Below are 26,821 nucleotides of genomic sequence, written 5' to 3'. Positions count from 1 at the left end.
ACTTGTCATAATTAAAAATAAAAAATAATAACAAATGTCTCTCACCTGTTGGAATTCGAATATCTATATTGGATAATGTAGCTAAACCACTGCCCCATGAAAAGTAGCCATTTGTGACCTAGAAAAGAAGAATACATAAGTTAAAATATAAAATTATGTATGTATTTTGTTTTAGAGAATAATTCCAATAAAATACATTTTGTCTTTAAGACACTGGAAGACTTTCAATATAAGGTAGAACACACAGTGGTGAAATTCTAATTTAGAGTTAGCTAGAATTGTAACTATTGAGAGGTATATATGAAAAAAAAAAGAATGGAAATGAAAGGAGGGTCTTTGAAGAATTAGCGATACTATGAAAAGGCTAAAAATTACAATTTTCTCTGAAAATTTGGGATTACTAGATCATTTACATGTGAGCATTCCTAAAAAGTAATCATCCCAAATATTTTCCAATGTAACACCAGCATTGATTATTTTCTCACGGCTAGGCAATTTCCAGAATCCTAATGATGCAAAGTATAGAGTGGACATCATGTCAAATTATTCCAACAAAATGCCTCTGTTAGCCAAGGAGGAAGGTTTTGTAATAAGGTTTTGAAGTGTGTGGATTTAGTGCCATTTAATGAAGTTCAAGAATGAGTAAAAGGAAGAGAGGAATAAAGCACAGAAATGAGGTAATATATTTTAGTGGGATAAACCTCAACAAGCAGCAAAGATCATTAGACCTATAGTCACCCAAAGCAATCTATTTGTATTAAGAAGTGTGAAGTGGACTTGATAGTTTTTTGTTTTTAGTTTTTATATAAAGTTTATTTATTTTGAGAGAGTGTGGGCACTCCACCATCAGTGTGGAGTCCGATGTAGGGCTCAAACTCACAAACCTCGAGATCATGACCTGAGCTGAAGTCAGACACTTAACTGACTGAGCCACCCAGGAACTCCTGGACTTGATAGGTTTAATAGTTACAAAAATGGGAAATGAGAGGTACAACAAAACCCCCGGATTGAAGTTGCTTGAAAAGTCTAAATTGTAATTTTCCATGTAGGTTTTCTTTAGCTCGTAAGATGTGTGACATTTAGTACTGTCTATCACATAGATGTGCAAGAAATTAGCCCTGGAAGGAGGGTGGCACGGAAGGGTTGAATTACTGATTGCTTTACAAATATTTGCTGAGCACCCATTCTGCGTGAGGTGTTGTGTTAGTATCTATGTAGACTACAAAAAAGGTATAATGCATCCTCCCCGCTTGCTTGGAGCTTGCAACCAGTTGAGTAAATAAACCATGGACAGAAGCAAATACAACACGACAGACACAGATGGAGGTGAGAAGACAGAGCTACTGGAGACTGAGGAAACTAGTTCTGATGGGCGGCATGTAAAGGCTCACCAGGAACTACTGAGGGGCAGTGGAATGGGGAGGTCATAAATGTGTGTGGCTCTGCCAAATGGTACATTGTGTCATTTCCTCCATAGAGTTCAGCAGCCTGTTCTAGGAGCATCAAAGGCACAAAGTTGGATTGCTTACAGAAAGCGCTGAAGGACTGAGACAAAAGGAAGGGGCTCAAGTTGCTGGAGGTCTCAATAAGGTTAAAAAAGCAGTGTCAGCAAAGGTGAAGCCCAAGAGAGTTGGAGGTAGGGTTGTGGTGTCAGTGACTGACTGACATAAAGGAGTTTATGATTTTGGAGGAGCAGCAGTTTCAGGTGGTGGCCAGGTGTGACCATAGGCAAGGTTGTGGAAATGGAGTGAAAGCAGAGCAAGAAATTTCTGGGCTGGGATACTAGATAGCTGGGCCCTTGGAAGTTTAAACCACATCCATGCATGGCACCAAGTAAGCTAGAGAGATGAACAAGGAAACGGGCACCCAAATCTTCAGCAATGGTGTGGAGATGCTGATGAGGTCCTTTGATAATAGATGTGATAAAGATAGACAATGCCAAAGCTTCACAAGGATGCAGGAGAAGAAAATATATGGTCTGAAAGCAGCAGAGAAGAGCTAGAAGAATGCAGTGTCGCCTCTTGATTTGGTGCTACACAGAAGTAAAAGAGAACAAGCTTTCTTCAAGAGGGATAGAGGAGGAGGGTCAACATTAATCTCTCCTGCTGCAATCTGCACTTCCACTCCCTCCTGCCTTTTACAAAATAGTCTCATGTGTCCACCAGGGTTAAAATCCTGGTTCCCCTAACTAGTTGTTTGACCTTGGAAAATCAGCTAACATATAAATCTTTGCAAAGGTTCAGGGGTGGCTCAGTTGGTTAAGCGTGCAACTCTTGATTTGGGCTCAGGTAGTGATCTCACAGTTTGTGGGACTGAGCCCCGCATTGGGCTCTGCGCTGACAGCAAAAACCTGCTTGGCTCTCTCCCTCCCTCTCTTTGCCCTTCCCCTGCTCACAGGTTCATGCTTTCTTTCTCTCTCTAAAAATAAATTAAAGAAATAAATAAATCTTCGCAAAGGTTCATAAAAGGTTAAGTACAAAAATGATCATCTTAGCATGGTTTGTGATAGAAGGAAGATGGAGGCAAATCCAGTGTCCATCACTAGGGGATAAGGAAAATGCAGTGATTCATACTATAGAACACAGTAGTGCTGTGAGAAGTAGCAAACCATCATAAAAACATTTCAGGACACCGAAAGCACATGGATGCTTATCACATATTTTACAAGGATATGAGAGTATATTTAGGCATAAACATTGAGCACATTACAACTGGTACCATAATGGCAGGGGAACGGTACAGAATAGGAGTGAGGATCAGGGACAAGGGGAAAATGTATTAAAAGTAAAGGAAGGGGAAAAAAAGGAAGGAACGAGATAGACATGAGTTACCTATTACCTGACCCATTTATATAAAATACCCAGAACAGGGGCGCCTGGGTGGCGCAGTCGGTTAAGCGTCCGACTTCAGCCAGGTCACGATCTCGCGGTCCGTGAGTTCGAGCCCCGCGTCGGGCTCTGGGCTGATGGCTCAGAGCCTGGAGCCTGTTTCCGATTCTGTGTCTCCCTCTCTCTCTGCCCCTCCCCCGTTCATGCTCTGTCTCTCTCTGTCCCAAAAAATAAATAAACGTTAAAAAAAAAAAATTTAAAATACCCAGAACAGACAAATTCATAGAGACAGAAAGCAGATTGGCCATTGATAGTGGCAAGAGAGCAGGGTAAATGGGGAGTGACTGCTTAACATGTATGGGGTTTTCATCTGGGGTGACAAAAATATTTTGCAATGGAAGAGAGGTGGTGGTTACACAAGATTGTGAATGTTCTAAATGCCACTGAATTGTTCACTTTAAAGTAGTTAATTTTATGTTATGTGAATTTTATCTCAATTAAAACAATTTTTAAGAATTTAAAGGCAGGGTCTTACACAGACCATTGTTCATTTCCTCCTGCTGAAAATAAGTAAAAGAAGTAAAAATGCTGAATAAAATGTAGTGTATAAAAAAGCTCATTAAAGCAAGGAGTAAGGAAATACCAAGTCAAAGTATAAATAAAAGGACAAATTCAGAGCTGTAAGCCCTGAAACATGTAAGACGTTTTCCCACAAAAGGGATAAGAGAAGCTATTTTAGAAGAGAAACAGTAACATGTAAGAACACATCCTAAAAGATGCCAATGTTTATTAGAAAGTTGTAGTGATCATAGCAGTGGAATTTGGGACAAAGAAACAAATGAAAGAAAAATAAATAAAGGCCAGCAATCAATCCAGACATATAAGATCCCTGATGTGTGTATAAGACTACACTGACTGTTGGTGGGGACGGTGACCAATATGTGGGATGAGGGCAGCCAGATATCATATAAAAATTAAATTACCTTTCTTACTACTAAATGTAGTAAAATTACCACCACTGAATTTACTACTGCTAAATTTACAACCCAAATTACGTGTTACTGATTTCCCTACACATCACATCCCTACTTTTTACCAAACACAAAAATGTATCCTAGGTTGATTAAAGAACTAAAAGTGAAAGGTGTAGCTTCAAAGATTTTAGGAGCTACTATAAATCATCTCTATGACCTCTGGAAGGAAAACTTGTCTTGAATGAGACAAAAAACAAAGCATAAGCCATAAAGGAAAACACTGAAATGCTACACAGTAATGAGAAAGAATGAAGTACGACTTCACAGGACAATCTGGATGAATTATACATACATCATGAGCAAAAGAAACAAAACACACACAAATACACACACATAGTTAAACTTAAAACAACTACAGTGTGTTTTTAAGGAGGTGTGCATAGCAAGGGTAATCAAGGAAATGATGACTATAGAAGTCAGCATGGTGACTGTTTCTTGGAGATGTGAGAGAGAACAACAAATGTGTGTGTTGGGAGGCCCTTCGGAGGAAAATGGCGATGTTCTTTTCCTGGTGTGGGTTCCATAGGTGTTCTCTTTTTTACTTAAAGGTGTATATATATATAGATATATCTATATATATATACACACATTTATATATTTTATGTACTTTTCTGAAGGCATGTTTTATTTTTATGTAATAAAAAATGATTCAAAGCAAATGAGTTATTACCAACTTGAGAATTTCCAACAGGAATAAAAACTGAAAGGCTTGCTGGTGGGCCTGAAACTGTAGTATCCATTGCTAAGCAGTTTTTCTGGGTATTTTTGTGTCTTTTTGGCAGAGTTGTTTTTTTTGGGTTTTTGTTTTGTTTTTGGGTTTTTTTTTGGGGTTTTTTTGTGCATGAAAGGTCAACTTTAGAAAAAAATAATAGCCTCTATTTTTTTTTACATTCGAAATAAAAACAAATTTAGCAAGGCACATGGAAAAGATGTATTTTTAGATTCTTACTATATTGAACAGAAAATGTTAATAGAAAAAAACTGACCCTGTTCCTTTAGTCATGCATGCATTACTTGCTATCTGGGCGTAAGTGGAAGTAGAAGCACAGAGGACCCTTCCTAGTCTCTCATTCCATACTTTGTCATGGCCTAGTACTTCACACCCCATCACACATTCTAATTGTCTAGGGAACTACTAGAACTATTTTTTTAAATGGTGCCTGGGATATATATATATATACACACACACATGTATACGTATACATACGTATACATAGATATATATGTATACATACGTATACATATACACATATATGTATATATACGTATATATGTGTATACGTACATATACATACGTACATATGTATATATGTATATATACACATATATGTATATATACACATATATGTGTATATATGTATACACACACACACACAGCTTTCTAAGAGATTCTAATGTGTAGCCAGGGTTAAGAATCACTAAAGCTCTTTTAAGATTCCCATGTGACATATTTTAACCTTGAAACAACCATACTAAAATGGCATCTCTACTTCAAGATGGTCAAACCATAGCTCAGGGAGGCAAAGTAATTTACCCAAAAGGCACACATCAAATCGAAGGCAGAGGTTGGGCTAGCTAGCATTAGCTTATTCCATCCAGTAACACATTTGCTCCAATTGCTAAGTGCCTATTGTGGGACAAGCATTGTGTCAGACAATACAGAGAGAGATATTTAAATGTAGCCTTTGGCTCTGTTATACTCCCCAGTGAGGCTCCCCCACTCTCTGACTGGCCTGGGCAGTACAGGGAGTTGGATAGCCCCACAGTCAACACAGCTAGTTTTCTAAAAGGGCTAATTTCCAGAACTCTGGCTGCACTAATGTCCCAAAGCCCTTGACTGCTCAGGCATCTGTTCCTGAACAGCACTGAGCCCTCCTTGGACCTTATCCCCACTATCAATCCTCAGCCGTTGATTCCCTGGTGGCCTGCTCTACCTAAGCACACTTGCTTGGGAGAGTACAAAAGGCTGTTTGAAATTAGATCAAAGACACTTGCTGGGAAACTGGGTGAATGCATGCAACACTGGTCTAAGCCTCTCCTAGTTGAAGGAAATTACTATCTATTTCCTTAAAAATTGGATTTATAATATTGGTGTTCTCTATAAATCAATTTATTAGGTAGAGGAACATAAGAGTATGAAAGGAAATAACGTTGGATGCTAGCTTCTAACACAGATTCAGAAGAAAGGCTCACCCTCCAGTTATTAAAACATACTGCTGGAGCAAGAAATGTGGTTTTGAGGTGACAAAGAACTGAGAAGTGAACTCATCAGAACACTTTGAAAATGTTATGAGGATTAGTGATCACTGTAAAGAGACTTTAAGGGCACAATTTAGGACACTTATACAGAACTTCACCATAAAATAGTACCATAAATGTTTCTATTCGTGCAAGAATCCAGGAAATAAAATAACCTTTATTGCAATGTCCTCTGTCTCTACAGGACGTAGACGCCTTGTTGATTGCTCATAGCTGTCCAGGTGATATCTTCCAGGCTGCTTCCTGTTTATAGTTTTCGGCTGCTGCATTCCAAGTGGGAAAAAACACAAATTGAAGTTTTATGCAAAAAAAAAGAGGTTTTAATAAACATTAAGGCATATTGCTACTTCTCCACTTCAATTCCAAGAAAAAGAAATAAAGAAAGTGAGCATGATATTTTAATTATTTCAATAGATTCTCCAAATAAAAAAGCAAATAATAACAAAAAGTGTTAAGCTATAATTTTAAACCTAATTCACAAGCCTTTGAAGAAAAATTAAAAATACAAAAATGTGATACTTGCAACAGATGTAATTTAAAGTGCGGAACCCCAAACTAGGTTTTGGATACTCTTTCTCCAGCTCTCCGGGTAAATATGCCTGGGCGGTAAAAAAACTGCATGCATGTCAAAGCCAAACAGACTAACTCAGGTTAAACTAGAATCTACTTGTAAGACCATTTGGCTTGTACATGCTCCAACAGTACATTTTTGGTCACCCTTTGAATCTCCTACACTCATGTAACTCAGATCACCCAGGGATCCACTACGGAGTGAGAAAAAGCATAACAATCTAGGATTTTTTTGGTCCAAACATGCATGGATATTGTTTCATAAGTATATAAACATTATATAATGCTGATGTAAGCATAACAAAATGATCCAGTCTTTCCCAAATGTTATAGCATTATTCTTGGTCAAAGGACTAAAGCATTTCATTATACAGAGGATGCCAGCCGAGGTTGGACAGTCTTCACATACTTAAAATGAACTTGAATTAGGTCATAGAAGTTTGTTATTCTCTTAACTCGACTTCAATTCTGTGTATATTGAGACACATGGCTAAAGAGAAGGTAGAAAATTCAGTTCTGTAAACTTCTAATTTAGAAAAATTTGTAAGCTCAAAGTTTGATCTAGTGAACAAGTATTTCAAAAAAAATTATCCGTCTTACTTAACTACCTTATAGATTTTATGAAGGCTAAATAATAATACACTTTAAAACTGTTAAGTTACTGGGGTGCCTGGGTGGCTCAGTCAGTTGAGTGTCCGACTTCAGCTCAGGTCATGATCTCATGGTTCGTGAGTTTGAGCCCTGCATCGGGCTCTGTGCTGACAGCTCAAATCCTGGAGCCTGCTTCCAATTCTGTGTCTCCCTCTCTCTCTGTCCCTCTCCCCCTCATATTCTGTCTTTTTCTCTCAAAAATAAATACATGTTAAAAAAATTTTTAAACTGTTAAATTACCTATAAGAGCAAAGTATTCTAGAATTGTGAAACTTTTTTTTTTTTTTGGCCTGGAATTGCAGGTTTAGTTTTTTGAAAAATCCACTGAATTCTACTATGGGAATTAAAAATGTCCTTAAATAATCAGTAATTTAATCCAAACAAGATACTGCTCTTCCAATTTCCATCAATTGTTATATCAACAGAACATCAAATTATCAAGTAGTACATTGCTAGGCTACATGCAAATAAATACACAGATTAAAAAGGTACTGAGCAGAGCGAGCAGTGATTCTGTCCCACAGAAAATACTGAATGCATTTCACTTAAAAAAAATAGAGATTATTCCTGAAATTTTATTTTAGTTTTGTTTTTCTTTTCACAATCTCACAGATGACCCTGGAAGTATGTCACATGAGATACATAAAGTCACTATCCTTTAAGCTAAGTGTATCTTCCTCACGAGACAGGTCTATGCCTTTACATAAATCCACTGTCTTCTAGAGTCTTTAATTCTATAGTAGTATTGCCCCAGAGGTCCAAAAGGAATGACGTCATGTTCTTCACAAAACCAAGGAGAGGGTGGGAGGAGGAGATGTGTTGACAGAGATTTGAGTCGGAGTTCCACAGATGTAATTTGAAGAGACTTTGGCTCTAGAATGTCACTAATTCTCCATGGAGATTCTACAGCCAAAACCACTTAACTCTAAGCTTTTACAGAATACATAGCATCTTAAGCTCTCAAGAAGAAGTTTCCATTAGTGTTATTTTCAAACACACAGCTTTTTTCACTCCATTTAAAAAAGTTTGTCGTTTGTGGTTTGGCCCATCAGCAGTGATGAATGACCCTGAAAGACATCAGAAGTCCAGTCTGGTTTCAATAACCCTGAAGATATTGACTGCACTTGAAGGGGATTCTTTTTTCCTTCCAGCAACCTTTACTCAGTTCAATTTTTCTTCTATCCCTCATCTCATGCAAAAAGGTTCTTCAGATTTCCCTAACTCCACAAACCTGACCTACCACATCCCCGTTCCTGGGGCATCGACTCTGCTCATCCTCACATCTCTGAGAGATGATCTAATAAATTCTGTGGCTATCTCCTACCATCTCAAAGGATGACAACGCCGGTTCTAATCAAATACTTGACTTTCCTGCTGCCTCAAAGGAAACCTTTTTCCTACACTTTTTCCTCCACTCTATAATGTGTTCTTGTTTTTGTGTCCATGGCCACACAATAGCAAACAAGCATTTTGAAGCATTGTTACTCCAGTGTATACAGGCATGGGTGGTAGTTCCTTCTCAGACAAAATCACACTCGCTCAATAAAATAACTTAATGGAGAGTAAAGAATAACTCCAGAAAAGCAGAAGAAAACAGCAAGTCTAAATATAGTTGAGTGCTCATCTCAACTATTTTTAGTAGTTTTAAACATGATTTAAAGAAAAATTTAATATAGCTTGACTTCCTGGTAAGAGGACTTTCCAAGCCTCAGTTAATTCCAGTCAAGAGATGGCATGTGCGATTTTGTTTGCTTATACAAGTAGTAAATATATTCATATTTTGTCTCATAGTAACATGAATAACTAATATTAATTATAACATGACTCTCTCTAGAATATAACATCTTTCTATGTTTTATTGTTATGAAATATATACATATAATTACAAAGAATTTCTTCAGAATTATTCAGACATACCTTCCAAGAAAGTGGTTTGATCAAGTCTCATTGATTTAAATATTAATTAATGGCTAATGATTCTAAAGTTTACATCTCCAAAGCTGACTTGTCTTTTTAGATGTCAATCAGTATCTCAAAATTACCATGTGCAAATATGCCTTTCGATTCTACCTCAATTTCGACCTGCTCACTTCTCAGCCTCCTTATCTAGTTGATCAGCAAGTCTTTATCAGCTCAACCCAAAAAAAAAGGTACACTGAATTTGATCACTTTCTCACAATGTCCACTGCAAGTGCCACAAAAACTAACTCTAACCATCATCTCTTGTTGCCTATGTGATTATAACAATCTCCTCACTGATCACTGATCTAGCTGTTCTACTCTTGTTCCCACTGATTACTGTCAACCTAGTAGCCTAGTAGCCAAAGTGATCTTTTAAAAATATAGCCAAAATTATATTAGTGCCTACTTTAAACCCTCCAATGGTTTCCTATTGCATGTCAATACAGTCCAGACCCTCAATCCTTGTTCTTACGTTGTCTTGTCTCTGCATTCTTCACCAGGCTTCAACAATAGTGTCCCTCTGTTCCTTGAGCACACCGAATTCATTCTCACCTTAGGGTCTTTGCAAGTACTAGTTCTCTGCCTGAAATGCTTTTTTCCCCCAGATCTTTGTTGAGAAGGTCTCAGCCCAAATGCCAGCTCTTCAGAGGGGGCCTTCTGGGAAATGACCACTCTACTTCCAGTATACCAGTCACTCTCTCATCTGTTATTTAATTTTCTTCAAAGTGAAATTATCTTATTTTTTAAACTTATCATCTGACTCTTGCCTTCAGAAAGCAAACTATGACAAGGATGAGGTTGTCTGCCTTGTTCATAGCTACATCCCTTGTTCATATCTATATCCCTGAAATCTATAAACACAGGCAAATACATGGTACATGTCACATTACATGTAACAAATACAGAACAAAATAATATTGACCATGTTTCCAGGCTGTGTAGATATTGAGTAAATATTTGTGTAGTGGATAAATAAACTGGTTTAAGGGTTACAAGACTCAGGTTTTAATCCTTGCTCTGCTGCTTACTAATATGGCCACATTCAAGCCACACAATACACACACTCAATATATTCAGTTGAAAAATAAAAATAGGTAATATAATGTTATATTGAGTCAAAGATATAATACATCAAAAAGCACTTCTTAAACTAAAAAGTGTAGCTCAAAGGTATTGGAAGAATATGATATGGGAGTTGTTACGCTCATTTTGTATTGTTTTTATATAAAGTTTCAGGTAGACAGCCTTTTTATAATGTTTATTTATTTTTGAGAGAGAGAGAGAGAGAAAGAGAGAGAGAGAGCATGCGCACCTGCAAGCAGGGGAGGGGAAAGAGAAAGAGGGAGAGAGAATCCCAAGCAGGCTCCACGCTATTAGTGCAGAGCCCAATGCGGGCTCGATCCCACTAACTGTGAGATCATGACCTGAGCTGAAATCAAGAGCCAGATGCTCAACCCTGAAGTTAAGGTGCCCTGGGGTAGACAACCTTTTAATTTTTTTTTTTCATTGAACATGTTCTTTCCCTCTTGGGATAATTCTTTGATGATTTCTAATATCAAGCCTTATACATACGTTTATAAATTTTAGACTTTTGAAGTTTGTTGTAGAAGCAGGTGGCAATTTTTCTTCATAAAGGTTAAAAGTAAAGCTTACAATTTCTTCTAACTGCACTCACTGAAAATCATCCAATATTGGGACTGTTACATAGTCACAGCTTCAGTAAGAAGAAAAAGCACCTACCACTGCAGTGTGTTTCTTACAGGACTCAAAAGGGAGAGAACCTTCACCAGTTCGCCAGCTATCCTCACCAATCTCATCACTCAAGAGAAACTCATTCAGCTTTTGAACACTGCAAAAACCAAACAAACACACAAACAAAAAAAAAGGGGTTAAAAATAAAAGTGCCAATGATGAAGTTCTACCAAAATAAACAAGCATCTCCTTTACCAATTATCATGTTGAGCAAGCCACCTCTGAGAGTCATTTCTCAACACCAACTGGGAATTTAGCTCAGAGGAACAAACATCCTAACTAAAATGCCCAAGAATGATGGGCTCCCAGGACTGGGGACTTTCAGTGCTAAAACTAGAAAAGTATCAGAAAAATTAGAAACAATTTGTCACCCCCTTGAATTCAGTTAACTTTTTCGCACTTTTTTTTTGCAATTCTGTTTCTTGTCAAAGCCAGTAGAGTTGAGGAGGAACTTGAAACAGAGAGGTTAAAAATAATAATGCCAATGAGATAAGGACCCATTATTCTAATTATACAAATGAGGGGAAATAAGTTATAGAGAAGTTAAGTAGCCTGCTTAAAAGCATTTAGCATATAACACACAGATCTGAGGTCCATGACCATTCTGCCATCTTGCTTCATTACACATATTTTTTGAACCTGGCAGTAAGAGGGGCCTCTAGACAGTTGTTGCTCAGTATTGGCAAAGGACCAGAAGCATCAGCATCACCTAGAGCTTACCAGAGATTCTCTGGCCCCACCCGAAACCTACTGAATCAAAATACTCATTTTCATAAAGTCCTAAAGTGCTTCATAAGCACATTACGGCTCTAGAAGAGTGGTTTGCAAACATTCTTTATGATGGTCTTCTTGGGTAGGGCACGAGGATCCTTGGCCTGCCTAGGAGGCATTTTTTAAAACCACTGTTACAGAATCAGGAGCAAAAAGAAAGAACCAAATAAAACAATAACATGATTTTAGAGCATCCACCTATAAATAAAATAATATGCTAAAGAAAATTCTGTGAAGCTGCAGAGGAAAAGAAATGTTCCTTTTAGCATGCTAGGATGCTAAAAGTAGATACACTGGCTTGGCACATGCAGCATCAGCCACAGGGGAAATATTGCCTTTGGTAGGAAACTAAGAAATAAAGATTTGAAACAAAAATTAATATTTTTTTCATTTAAGCTTGTAGTCAAGTGCCTCCAAATAGGTCTGCAAAGCTTGTGGGGTGTGTGTGTGTGTGTGTGTGTGTGTGTGTGTGTGTGTCAGACTAATAAAATGAAGAAAAGTAAATTTATCTCAGTCTGTTGCCTATCATCTTTAAGCCCGGTGGCATTGAATGCCAAAAAAAAAAAAAAAAAACTGCTTCTTTTCATTGGAAACATAAAGGTAAATAAAATCCATTGTGCTGGTCTAACTGTTAGTTTCCAAAATGCATTTACAGAGAACTAAGAAGGATAATTGTTGAAGAAGAATTTTGGCTGAATAATACTCCATTGTCTGTATATACCACATTTTATTTATTTATTCATCCATTGATGGGTATTTGGGTTGTTTCCAATTTATGGCTACTGTGAATAACGCTGTTGTGAACATGGGTGTGCAAATATGTATTCAAATTCTTGCTGCTTTGAATTTTGGGGGGCATATACCCAAAGGTGGAATTGATGCATTGTATGGTGATTCTATATTTAATTTTTTGAGGCACCATCATACTGTTTTCAATAGCACCTGCACCAGGGTTCTGGAATTCCTGACTCAATGTATTAGAGTTATGATAACAGGGATGAACCTTGAAGACATTATGCTAAGTAAAATAAGCCAGGCACAAAAAAGCCCTCACAAATACTGTATGATTCCACCTATATAAGGGACCTAGAATAGTCAAATTCATAGAGACTGAAACTCAGTTATGGTTTCCAGGGCTTGGGAGGAGAGGCAAACAGGGAGTTATTTTTTGATGAGTAGAGATTCAAATGTAAGGAGCTGAAGAAATTCTGGAATGGACTGTGGTGATGGATGCACGGCAATGTGAACATACTTAATACAATAGAACTATACACATAAAATGGTTTAACTGGTAAATTTTATGTTATGTATACTTTACTGCTATTAAAAAAATTAATTTCAGACGCCTCAGAAAGAAAAAAAGAAAAAGGAAGAAAGGAAGGAAGAACGAGAAAAGAAGAGCTTTAGTTTGTGTACTTTCTTTAAGTCTTTGTCAGCAAATACTGACCACATAGAACTTATAGAAAGATGCCTTAGAAATGCCTTATGAAATGGTAGTTTATAAATCTTAAATGTCAGCCTTTTCTTCTGTACTTTTTATTTTTTTTTTTATTTTTTTTTATTTTTTTTTTTATTTATATATGAAGTTTATTGTCAAATTGGTTTCCATACAACACCCAGTGCTCATCCCAAAAGGTGCCCTCCTCAGTACCCATCACCCACCCTCTCCTCCCTCCCACCCCCCATCAACCCTTAGTTTGTTCTCAGTTCTCAACAGTCTCTTATGCTTTGGCTCTCTCCCACTCTAACCTCTTTTTTTTTTTTTTTTTTGTTCCCCTCCCCCATGGGTTTCTCTTAAGTTTCTCAGGATCCACCTAAGAGTGAAACCATATGGTATCTGTCTTTCTCTGTATGGCTTATTTCACTTAGCATCACACTCTCCAGTTCCATCCACGTTGCTACAAAAGGCCATATTTCATTTTTTCTCATTGCCACGTAGTACTCCATTGTGTATATAAACCACAATTTCTTTATCCATTCATCAGTTGATGGACATTTAGGCTCTTTCCATAATTTGGCTATTGTTGAGAGTGCTGCTATGAACATTGGGGTACAAGTGCCCCTATGCATCAGTACTCCTGTGTCCCTTGGATAAATTCCTAACAGTGCTATTGCTGGGTCATAGGGTAGGTCTATTTTTAATTTTCTGAGGAACCTCCACACTGCTTTCCAGAGCGGCTGCACCAATTTGCATTCCCACCAACAGTGCAAGAGGGTTCCCGTTTCTCCACATCCTCTCCAGCATCTATAGTCTCCTGATTTGTTCATTTTGGCCACTCTGACTGGCGTGAGGTGATATCTGAGTGTGGTTTTGATTTGTATTTCCCTGATAAGGAGCGACGCTGAACATCTTTTCATGTGCCTGTTGGCCATCCGGATGTCTTCTTTAGAGAAGTGTCTATTCATGTTTTCTGCCCATTTCTTCACTGGGTTATTTGCTTTTCGGGTGTGGAGTTTGGTGAGCTCTTTATAGATTTTGGATACTAGCCCTTTGTCCGATATGTCATTTGCAAATATCTTTTCCCATTCCGTTGGTTGCCTTTTAGTTTTGTTGGTTTCTTCTGTACTTTTTAAATTGAGGTATCATTGACATATAACGTTTATATTAGTTTCAGGTATACAACATAACGATTCGATACTTACATATATAGCCATCTGATCATCACAATGTCTAGTTAACATCGTCACCATACATAGTTAGGATTTTTTTTCTTGTGATAGGAACTTCTAAGATCTACCTTAGAAGTAGTAGTAAAAGATCTTCTTTACCTTAATAGATTTTAGTTGTCATTCTGTTCTTATATTTTGAAGAGTGGATTTTAGGGAGCACAGCTTTGCCATTCAAAAAAATACCTTTTAGGGGCGCCTGGGTGGCTCAGTTGGTTGAGCATCTGACTCTTGGTTTGGGCTCAGGTCATGATCTCATAGGTTTGTGAGATCCAGCCTTGAGTCAAGCTCCGAGCTGACAGCCTGGAGCCTGCTTGAGATTCTCTCTCTTCCTCTCTCTCTCTCTGCCCCTCCTCTACATACACACACACATACACACACACACACACACACACACACACACACACACACACACACTTGTGCTCTCTCTCAAAATAAATAAATAAATAAGCCTTTTTTTTTTTTTTTTAAGAATACCTTTTAAACAATCAGACATTGTGTCTTTGCACACTAAGGAAGTCCAGAGACCAGGCTCATTTGCCTTTGTAACTATGTCTAGCTGTTTCTGGCATATATTGCTCAATGAATGCTCAATAAATCAAAGAAGGAATAAACCAATAATTCAGACATTTAAGTCAAGTCAGTTGATTCAATTCTCCATTTCACTTTTCTAGTAGACACACAAATCTTACTGAAGCCTTCATGGAATTAATGAGCCCCATTCTTGCTAAACATCAGAAAGCAGTGGTCTCTGAGTGTAACTGAGGCATGGAGAGAACCTTCTTTCCTCTCTGTAACACCTCACTTCGGAACTCCAATTACAATGAATATCAGAGGATCCCAAGATGAACACTTCTCTGAACCTCTCCTTCCTTTCCCCGCCCCCTGGCCCCATCATTTTAGGCTGAGGGTCCCTGGCAGTGCTGTTTTATAATTTTTTGTTATCGTCTATCTCTCCCATCACACCGTGAACTCCTTAAGAGCAAAGATTTTCATCTTCAGAATCTAGCCCAATGCCAAAAATACAACATAGTAATTTCTCAAGAAATGTCTGGTGAATGAATAAATGGGCAATACAAAAAGCATTTCTTATTCATATGAGGTCCTTTCAGAAATCACTGAGGCAAAGCAATTATGGAAAATGCAGGAATCCTGACCAAGGGTGAAGTAATTCCCACCATGCTGCCAGAGTTATATATTAAAAATCCATTTCTCTCCTTAAAATAACAAATGGCATCCCTTTGCCTTCAGTGTCCTTAGATCATTTACAGGCTGATCAGGATCTCACTCTCCAGCTTCATCCCTTGACACTTTGCATATTAGAAAGTTTCACCAATTACACTCAACTAAATTTAGTCCTCTGAATGTACCAAGATTTCTCACCTACTTACTCACCCCTTCACCGTGAATATGTTGTTCTCTCAGATTGAACATGTTTTCCCTTTTTCTTCAACTGATCGAGTCCTACCTATTCTTTAAGATCTTACTAAGGAACCACTAACTCTTTTAAATCTTCACTGACCAGACTGTCTGCCTTCTCTCTCAATGAGCTTTAGTGAGCCTTACATATGGGCCCATGGCATTCTGTGTAGAGCTCTGTAATAGCATAACACACCATATTGTACTTAGTTTCCCTTCTTGGTCTCTCCAACTGGACTGTGGGTTCCCTGCAGATTTCATTCTACCTTTCATCTTTGCAATTCCTAATACCTAGCAATGTACCTGAAGTATTAACGAATGCATGTGGACCCACAGAAGATATCTCTCTGAAGCACAAAGTGGGGATTAATAAAATGTGCGTAAATTAGTAAAACAGAGATGGGTAGAGTACCTAAAATATTTAGGCAATGTGCTGGGCACTCTTCATATACTATCTCATTTAATTATCTCAATTACCATAAGTATAAGCTATTGTGCTCATTTGATAAGTGAGGATGTTGAGCTACAAAGACACTAAATAACATGCTTGAAGTTGAACAATGTGTATTCTATGGCAGTACTAGGATTTGACAGCAGGTGTATTTGATACCAACCAATTTCCTAGCTTTCCGCCACCATTTTTATAGTTCAGTGTTTTACTAATTTTTCATGTGTTTGGATAATTCATACAAGTATTTAAGGTTTTAGTTACACATGTCACTTTTTCACTTTTCAAGCTTCATTTTGGGTTTATAGATAAAGCTTGAGTACCTTGGACAGGTGCTATTAAGTTCACTGGTAATAAATTATTTTATACTGGCAATTGTGCGCTTTTCCTGTAGGAACTATGAAACTTTTGTAAACAGGGACAAGGTATGCATGCTCCATGATGTGCATGATGATATGCATGTATGCATGCTCTATGATCAATATCAGTAACAATTTATTTGATCAAATGTAACTGTAGTGGACTAGCCAAGCTTACATTCCTTTCTGAGGTACATGAAAGAAAAGATACAGAGTTATTTTCCGACACAGCAAGGGATTGGTTTTACACATTTTTCTCTTAGCCAATAATATTTTTGGACATAGATATTGCATGATACATCAAATACCAGAAACCTAAACTGAAATTATTTATAAAGGATACAACATATCAACTTATGTTCTCCTCCAGAAAAGCAAAAACACACAAATTATGTCCTTACAAATAAAGCAAAGTGGAAAAGTGAGGCAAGCATCCTGGAAAATCACTGATACTCAAATATTTTAATACTTTGTTTTATTTTATTATTTTTTTAAATGTTTATTTATTTTTGATAGAGAAAGAAAGAGGGAGACAAAGGATCTGAAGCAGGCTCTGCACTGAGAACTGAGAGCCTGATGAAGGGCTCGAACTCACGAACCGTGAGATCACGACCTGAGCCAAAGTCAGATGCTTACCTGGCTGAGCCACCCAGACACTCCAAACTAAACATTCTTATTTTTATTCTTTAATGTTTATCTATTTTTCAGAGAGAGAGAGAGAGCGCACACGAGCAGGGGAGGCGTGATGGGGGGGAAGGGAACAGAGGATCTGAAATGGGCTTTGGGCTGACAGTAGCGAGCCCTGTGTGGGGCTCAAACTCACAAACCACGAGATCTCTACCTGTGCTGAAGCCCTAAGCTCAATCGACTGAGCCATCCAGGCACCCCCCAAACTAAACATTTTAAAAAGAAAGTGTAGAATTTTCATGTAGGAATGAATTTTACATGGCATGGAATTTTCCTACAATAGAGAAGTATGTAAGTCTCTTACAGGCATGTATAACACGAGTTTGGGAGTATGCTGTGCTCCATTCTAACCCGCTGAATTTCAGAATGTATTTAAGAATGCAGCAGAGAACTTATGACTTCCACGGTCCTGAACAGGAGGTTTCAAAATCAGCTCACCAAAGTCTCCAATTATAAACAGGCTGCTCAGCTCGTTGTGGGCCAACTGGCATCAAAGACAGGTCACGGGCTCCCAGGCACAGAAGAAAATGCCAAACCCAGTCAAAACTGGGAAAAAGCTCATTGGGGTTCCCAGAACCAGCACACAGGGGGGAAAAAGCCTGGCCTCCCCTGTTGGTCGGTCATCTCTGTAGGACCCACAAATCAACCACTGAGACTCATTTTAGAGAAGCAAGTGTTTATAAGCTGATTTTATTCGGCCTATGGCTTGGGAAATCTGGAGCTGAGCCTTGAAAACAGACTGGTCTTTATCAAACTGGCAAATGCCTTTCCCTGAGACATAACGAAGAAAGAGTGCTATGCAGAAATATATAGCGAATATTATCCACTCTCAACTTTACCGGGATTTACTACTGCAGGATTGTATACTACGAAGTGGGAAGGAACTCCTAGGTTTTTTGATGGGTTTTTTTTTTCCTGTTTTTTTTTTTTTTTTTTCCAAATGCACTCTTAAAGTCCTTTTGATGCTTGGTAACCTCCTGACTTCATAGAAGTTATCTGTTATAAGTTACCAACTAACTGTTTTCTATCCCCACTTGTGGTACAAAGTCAAATTCCAATTAAAAATGAAACCATGAGAGGGACAGCGATTAAATGGAGAAAATGAAAATAAGGACCAAAATAGCAGACTTTGGCCATTTATCAATTTTATTGTTTGAAGTAGCTTCCCTTCCAGAGCACTGCCTAATTTGGAAGTGGTGCTACAAAAATCAGTCAGTGTTCGGTACAACTGTTTCAGAGTCAGAACAGAAAGAAAAGAAAATGAGGCAGATGAGGCCAGAGGGAGTGATCTTTAAACTCTAACAGTTCCAGAATTGGTTACTAATGACACATCTTACAGAAGAGGATTATACTACTGTAACCAATCAGAACTTGAGTTTATAATAAGATAATGCATATGCATTTGAATGTTGTTTGGTATTAAGCCATTGTTAAACCAATATAAACTATTGCCTAAAACTGAAGATTCTGATATTTTAAGTATCAGATACCAGTTTTCTTAGTAATACATAGCCATTGGGAAAATTATCTCATTTAAAAGACCTTACAAGAAATGTTCAACATTTATATCAATGACAACACCAGGCATCATATATTTAAGGCCTCCATTTTCCAATTTTTCTCAGTATTGCAGTATCTTGACGTTTCTTTCAAAAGCCAGACATGATATGACTGTTTATGAAACATGCTGAGGTTTATAAGATCTTATACAATAAGCAAAATACTACTTTAAGACTTTCTTGCTTGTAATGCAGCATAAAATGCAGTAGATTGTGGCACAAACAGCATTATATGATATAGTTTGGTAGCATACTTATTTATACAATACAAGAAAAATGGTGGGAAATGGTCATTATCTTATCACATTTATTTTCATTGTTGTGCATTGTGGGGAACTGTAAATCTGAGACAAACTATACACTGGTTAAAAACACTAGAGAGCACATTTAAAATGAGAAAAATGTGGAGTGGTTTTGCAGAGTCTTTCCATTTGCAGAAGCCATGAGCCTTACTTAAATTTTTTTCCAGATTAAATTAAAATTAAAACAGTAACTATGGATTGATGGGAACACTGTCCATCACTGCTAGTGCAAATATAAACTGACACAGCTTCACTGAGAAATATTATGGCCATTTTCATTAAAAAATCTTAAAAATGTGTACACCTTTTGACCTATCACTCTGTAAATGGAAAACAACATAGCAATATTCATTAAGGACCTTAAAAATATTCTTACTGTTTATACAATTGAACACCCCCCCCAAAAAAAACTCCAAATCTAATGAAAAAAATGGGCAGAAGACATGAATAGACAGTTCACCAAAGAAGACCTACAGATGGCCAATAGACACATGAAAAGATGCTCAACACCATTCATTATCAGGGAAATGCAAATCAAAATCACAATGGTATTATTATCTCAAAGTGTCAGAATGCCTGAAATCAAAAACACAATAAACAACAAGCGTTGGCGAGGATGTGGAGAAAAAGGAATCCTCTTCACTACTGGTGAGGATGCAAACTGGTATAGCCACTGTGGAAGGCAGTATGGAGGTTCCTCAAAAATTTAAATATAGAACTACCCTACAAATCCAGTAATCCCACTACTGGGTATTTTCCCAAAGAATACAAAAACATTAATTCAAAAGGATATATGCACCCCTATGTTTACTGATGCATTATTTATAATAGATAAATGATGGAAGTATCCATCGATAGATGAATGGTTAAAGAAGATAGATAGATAGATAGATAGATAGATAGATTAAAGAGATATATACATACATATGCACACATACACAATGGAATATTATTCAGCCACAGAAAAGAATGAAATCTTGCCATTTGCAGCAATGTGGATGGAGCTAGAAAGTATTATGCTAAGCAAAATACGTCAGTAAGAGAAAGACAAATACCATATGACTTCACTCATACGTGGAATTTAAGAAACAAATGAACAAAGAAAAAAGAGACAAACTAAGAAACAGATTCTTAACTATATGGAACAAACTGATGGTGGGGAGGGGGAGGGGTGAAACAGGTGAAGGGAGTTAAGAGTACACTTATCGTGATGGGCATTGAGTAATATATGGAATTATTGAATCACTATATTATATGCCTAAAACTAATATAACACCATATGTTGACTATACCGGAATCAAAATAAAAACCTTAATAAAAATTTTAAAATTATTCATACTGTTTAAACTAGTATCCCCACTTCGGGAGAGAAGGAAGATGGCGGCGTAGGAGGACGCTGGGCTCACCGCGCGTCCTGCTGATCACTTAGATTCCACCTACACCTGCCTAAATAACCCAGAAAACCGCCAGAGGATTAGCAGAACGGAGTCGCCGGAGCCAAGCGCAGACGAGAGGCCCACGGAAGAGGGTAGGAAGGGCGGCGAGGCGGTGCGCGCTCCACGGACTGGCGGGAGGGAGCCGAGGCGGAGGGGCGGCTCGCCGGCCAAGCAGAGCCCCCGAGTCTGGCTTGCAAAAAGCGGAGGGGCCTGACGGACTGTGTTCCGACAGCAAGCGCGACTTAGCGTCTGGGAGGTCATAAGTTAACAGCTCTGCTCAGAAAGCGGGAAGGCTGGAGGACAAAGGGAAGGAGAGCTGCTGAGCCCCCGGACGACAGAGCTCAGTTTGGTGGGGAACAAAGGCGCTCGCCAGCGCCATCTCCCCCGCCCATCCCCCAGCCAAAATCCCAAAGAGAACCAGTTCCTGCCAGGGAACTTGCTCGCTCCGCGCAAACACCCAACTCTGCGCTTCTGCGGAGCCAAACCCCCGGCAGCGGATCTGACTCCCTCCTGCTGCCACAGGGCCCCTCCTGAAGTGGATCACCTAAGGAGAAGCGAGCTAAGCCTGCCCCTCCTGCCCCTGTGCACCTTGCCTACCCACCCCAGCTAAGACGCCAGATCCCCAGCATCACAAGCCTGGCAGTGTGCAAGTAGCCCAGACAGGCCACCCCACCCCACAGTGAATCCCGCCCCTAGGAGAGGGGAAGAGAAGGCACACACCAGTCTGACTGTGGCCCCAGCGGTGGGCTGGGGGCAGACATCAGGTCTGACTGTGGCTCCGCCCACCAACTCCAGTTATACACCACAGCACAGGGGAAGTGCCCTGCAGGTCCTCACCACGCCAGGGACTATCCAAAATGACCAAGCGGAAGAATTCCCCTCAGAAGAATCTCCAGGAAATAACAACAGCTAATGAGCTGATCAAAAAGGATTTAAATAATATAACAGAAAGTGAATTTGGAATAATAGTCATAAAATTAATCGCTGGGCTTGAAAACAGTATAGCTGACAGCAGAGAATCTCTTGCTACAGAGATCAAGGGACTAAGGAACAGTCACGAGGAGCTGAAAAACGCTTTAAACGAAATGCATAACAAAATGGAAACCACCACGGCTCGGATTGAAGAGGCAGAGGAGAGAATAGGTGAACTAGAAGATAAAGTTATGGAAAAAGAGGAAGCTGAGAAAAAGAGAGATAAAAAAATCCAGGAGTATGAGGGGAAAATTAGAGAACTAAGTGATACACTAGTATCACTTCCTCCCGGAGGAGGAAGAGAGAGGGAAAGGTGCTGAAGGGGTACTTGAAGAAATAATAGCTGAGAACTTCCCTGAACTGGGGAAGGAAAAAGGCATTGAAATCCAAGAGGCACAGAGAACTCCCTTCAGACGTAACTTGAATCGATCTTCTGCACGACATATCATAGTGAAACTGGCAAAATACAAGGATAAAGAGAAAATTCTGAAAGCAGCAAGGGGTAAACGTGCCCTCACACATAAAGGGAGACCTATAAGACTCGTGACTGATCTCTCTTTTGAAACTTGGCAGGCCAGAAAGAATTGGCACGAGATTTTCAGTGTGCTAGACAGAAAAAATATGCAGCCGAGAATCCTTTATCCAGCAAGTCTGTCATTTAGAATAGAAGGAGAGATAAAGGTCTTCCCAAACAAACAAAAACTGAAGGAATTTGTCACCACTAAACCAGCCCTCCAAGAGATCCTAAGGGGGACCCTGTGAGACAAAGTACCAGAGACATCACTACAAGCATAAAACATACAGACATCACAATGACTCTAAACCCCTATCTTTCTATAATAACACTGAATGTAAATGGATTAAATGCACCAACCAAAAGACATAGGGTATCAGAATGGATAAAAAAACAAGACCCATCTATTTGCTGTCTACAAGAGACTCATTTTAGACCTGAGGACACCTTTAGATTGAGAGTGAGGGGATGGAGAACTATTTATCATGCTACTGGAAGCCAAAAGAAAGCTGGAGTAGCCATCCTTATATCAGACAAACTAGACTTTAAATTAAAGGCTGTAACAAGAGATGAAGAAGGACATTATATAATAGTGACAGGGTCTATCCATCAGGAAGAGCTAACAATTATAAATGTCTATGCGCCGAATACCGGAGCGCCCAAATATATAAAACAATTACTCATAAACACAAGCAACCTTATTGATAAGAATGTGGTAATTGCAGGGGACTTTAACACCCCACTTACAGAAATGGATAGATCATCTAGACACACGGTCAATAAAGAAACAAGGGCCCTGAATGAGACATTGGATCAGATGGACTTGACAGATATATTTAGAACTCTGCATCCCAAAGCAACAGAATATACTTTCTTCTCGAGTGCACATGGAACATTCTCCAAGATAGATCATATACTGGGTCACAAAACAGCCCTTCATAAGTTTACAAGAATTGAAATCATACCATGCATACTTTCAGACCACAATGCTATGAAGCTTGAAATCAACCACAGAAAAAAGTCTGGAAAACCTCCAAAAGCATGGAGGTTAAAGAACACCCTACTAACGAATGAGTGGGTCAACCAGGCAATTAGAGAAGAAATTAAAAAATACATGGAAACAAACGAAAATGAAAATACAACAATCCAAACGCTTTGGGACGCAGCGAAGGCAGTCCTGAGAGGAAAATACATTGCAATCCAGGCCTACCTCAAGAAACAAGAAAAATCCCAAATACAAAATCTAACAGCACACCTAAAGGAACTAGAGGCAGAACAGCAAAGGCAGCCTAAACCCAGCAGAAGAAGAGAAATAATAAAGATCAGAGCAGAAATAAACAATATAGAATCTAAAAAAACTGTAGAGCAGATCAACGAAACCAAGAGTTGGTTTTTTGAAAAAATAAACAAAATTGACAAACCTCTAGCCAGGCTTCTCAAAAAGAAAAGGGAGATGACCCAAATAGATAAAATCATGAATGAAAATGGAATTATTACAACCAATCCCTCAGAGATACAAACAATTATCAGGGAATACTATGAAAAATTATATGCCAACAAATTGGACAACCTGGAAGAAATGGACAAATTCCTGAACACCCACACTCTTCCAAAACTCAATCAGGAGGAAATAGAAAGCTTGAACAGACCCATAACCAGCGAAGAAATTGAATCGGTTATCAAAAATCTCCCAACAAATAAGAGTCCAGGACCAGATGGCTTCCCAGGGGAGTTCTACCAGACGTTTAAAGCAGAGATAATACCTATCCTTCTCAAGCTATTCCAAGAAATAGAAAGGGAAGGAAAACTTCCAGACTCATTCTATGAAGCCAGTATTACTTTGATTCCTAAACCAGACAGAGACCCAGGAAAAAAAGAGAACTACAGGCCAATATCCCTGATGAATATGGATGCAAAAATTCTCAATAAGATACTAGCAAATCGAATTCAACGGCATATAAAAGGAATTATTCACCATGATCAAGTGGGATTCATTCCTGGGATGCAGGGCTGGTTCAACATTCGCAAATCAATCAACGTGATACATCACATTAACAAAAAAAAAGAGAAAAACCATATGATCCTGTCAATCGATGCAGAAAAGGCCTTTGACAAAATCCAGCACCCTTTCTTAATAAAAACCCTTGAGAAAGTCGGGATAGAAGGAACATACTTAAAGATCATAAAAGCCATTTATGAAAAGCCCACAGCTAACATCATCCTCAACGGGGAAAAACTGAGAGCTTTTTCCCTGAGATCAGGAACACGACAGGGATGCCCACTCTCACCGCTGTTGTTTAACATAGTGCTGGAAGTTCTAGCATCAGCAATCAGACAACAAAAGGAAATCAAAGGCATCAAAATTGGCAAAGATGAAGTCAAGCTTTCGCTTTTTGCAGATGACATGATATTATACATGGAAAATCCGATAGACTCCACCAAAAGTCTACTAGAACTGATACATGAATTCAGCAAAGTTGCAGGATACAAAATCAATGTACAGAAATCAGTTGCATTCTTATACACTAACAATGAAGCAACAGAAAGACAAGTAAAGAAACTGATCCCATTCACAATTGCACCAAGAAGCATAAAATACCTAGGAATAAATCTAACCAAAGATGTAAAGGATCTGTATGCTGAAAACTATAGAAAGCTTATGAAGGTAATTGAAGAAGATTTAAAGAAATGGAAAGACATTCCCTGCTCATGGATTGGAAGAATAAATATTGTCAAAATGTCAATACTACCCAAAGCTATCTACACATTCAATGCAATCCCAATCAAAATTGCACCAGCATTCTTCTCGAAACTAGAACAAGCAATCCTAAAATTCATATGGAACCACAAAAGGCCCCGAATAGCCAAAGTAATTTTGAAGAAGAAGACCAAAGCAGGAGGCATCACAATCCCAGACTTTAGCCTCTACTACAAAGCTGTCATCATCAAGACAGCATGGTATTGGCAGAAAAACAGACACATAGACCAATGGAATAGAATAGAAACCCCAGAACTAGACCCACAAACGTATGGCCAACTCATCTTTGACAAAGCAGGAAAGAACATCCAATGGAAAAAAGACAGTCTCTTTAACAAATGGTGCTGGGAGAACTGGACAGCAACATGCAGAAGGTTGAAACTAGACCACTTTCTCACACCATTCACAAAAATAAACTCAAAATGGATAAAGGACCTGAATGTGAGACAGGAAACCATCAAAACCTTAGAGGAGAAAGCAGGAAAAGACCTCTCTGACCTCAGCCGTAGCAATCTCTTACTCGACACATCCCCAAAGGCAAGGGAATTAAAAGCAAAAGTGAATTACTGGGACCTTATGAAGATAAAAAGCTTCTACACAGCAAAGGAAACAACCAACAAAACTAAAAGGCAACCAACGGAATGGGAAAAGATATTTGCAAATGACATATCGGACAAAGGGCTAGTATCCAAAATCTATAAAGAGCTCACCAAACTCCACACCCGAAAAGCAAATAACCCAGTGAAGAAATGGGCAGAAAACATGAATAGACACTTCTCTAAAGAAGACATCCGGATGGCCAACAGGCACATGAAAAGATGTTCAGCGTCGCTCCTTATCAGGGAAATACAAATCAAAACCACACTCAGGTATCACCTCACGCCAGTCAGAGTGGCCAAAATGAACAAATCAGGAGACTATAGATGCTGGAGAGGATGTGGAGAAACGGGAACCCTCTTGCACTGTTGGTGGGAATGCAAATTGGTGCAGCCGCTCTGGAAAGCAGTGTGGAGGTTCCTCAGAAAATTAAAAATAGACCTACCCTATGACCCAGCAATAGCACTGTTAGGAATTTATCAAGGGACACAGGAGTACTGATGCATAGGGGCACTTGTACCCCAATGTTCATAGCAGCACTCTCAACAATAGCCAAATTATGGAAAGAGCCTAAATGTCCATCAACTGATGAATGGATAAAGAAATTGTGGTTTATATACACAATGGAATACTACGTGGCAATGAGAAAAAATGAAATATGGCCTTTTGTAGCAACGTGGATGGAACTGGAGAGTGTGATGCTAAGTGAAATAAGCCATACAGAGAAAGACAGATACCATATGGTTTCACTCTTATGTGGATCCTGAGAAACTTGACAGGAACCCATGGGGGAGGGGAAGGAAAAAAAAAAAGAGGTTAGAGTGGGAGAGAGCCAAAGCATAAGAGACTGTTGAGAACTGAGAGCAAACTGAGGGTTGATGGGGGGTGGGAGGGAGGAGAGGGTGGGTGATGGGTATTGAGGAGGGCACCTTTTGGGATGAGCACTGGGTGTTGTATGGAAACCAATTTGACAATAAATTTCATATATAAATAAAAAAAAAATAAACTAGTATCCCCACTTCTAGAAATCTGTCTTAAGAAAATAATCAGAGAAAAGTTTAAAGACAAAAACAGACATTTATCTCAGTGTTAGTTATATTACTTATGTTAGGTATAAAGTAGAAACATTCCAAATGCCCAATAAGGAAGTAATTGTTAAATAAATTAGAGTACAGGACTTCAAAACAATAGACTATCGCGGAGCCAATAAACATCATGATCTTAATGAAGAGAAAAAATAAAACCAGTAAGTGAAATAATGAATCAAAAGCTACAT

General features: G+C 38.6%; 1 protein-coding gene across 8 annotated transcripts in view; it reads right to left on the bottom strand.

Moving 5' to 3' along the window:
• ABCC9 (ATP binding cassette subfamily C member 9) overlaps positions 1–26,821 on the bottom strand; it is a 138,826-nt gene that overhangs the window by 70,025 nt on the left and 41,980 nt on the right. For all 8 annotated transcript variants that reach the window (XM_086713901.1, XM_086713900.1, XM_086713902.1 and 5 more), the window contains 3 exons: positions 11,045–11,153; positions 6,277–6,384; positions 46–118 (listed from right to left, as the gene is read on the bottom strand). In XM_086713901.1, the coding sequence (XP_086570027.1) occupies positions 46–118; positions 6,277–6,384; positions 11,045–11,153 (290 nt within the window). The remainder of the gene's footprint in view (positions 1–45; positions 119–6,276; positions 6,385–11,044; positions 11,154–26,821) is intronic.

Source organism: Puma concolor, chromosome B4 (genome assembly GCF_028749965.1).
Source record: "Puma concolor isolate L17-30 chromosome B4, mPumCon1.1.hap2, whole genome shotgun sequence".
NCBI lineage: Eukaryota > Metazoa > Chordata > Mammalia > Carnivora > Felidae > Puma > Puma concolor.
The sequence above is the reverse complement of the archived record's forward strand: the minus strand, read 5'-3'. Positions and strand labels throughout refer to the sequence as shown.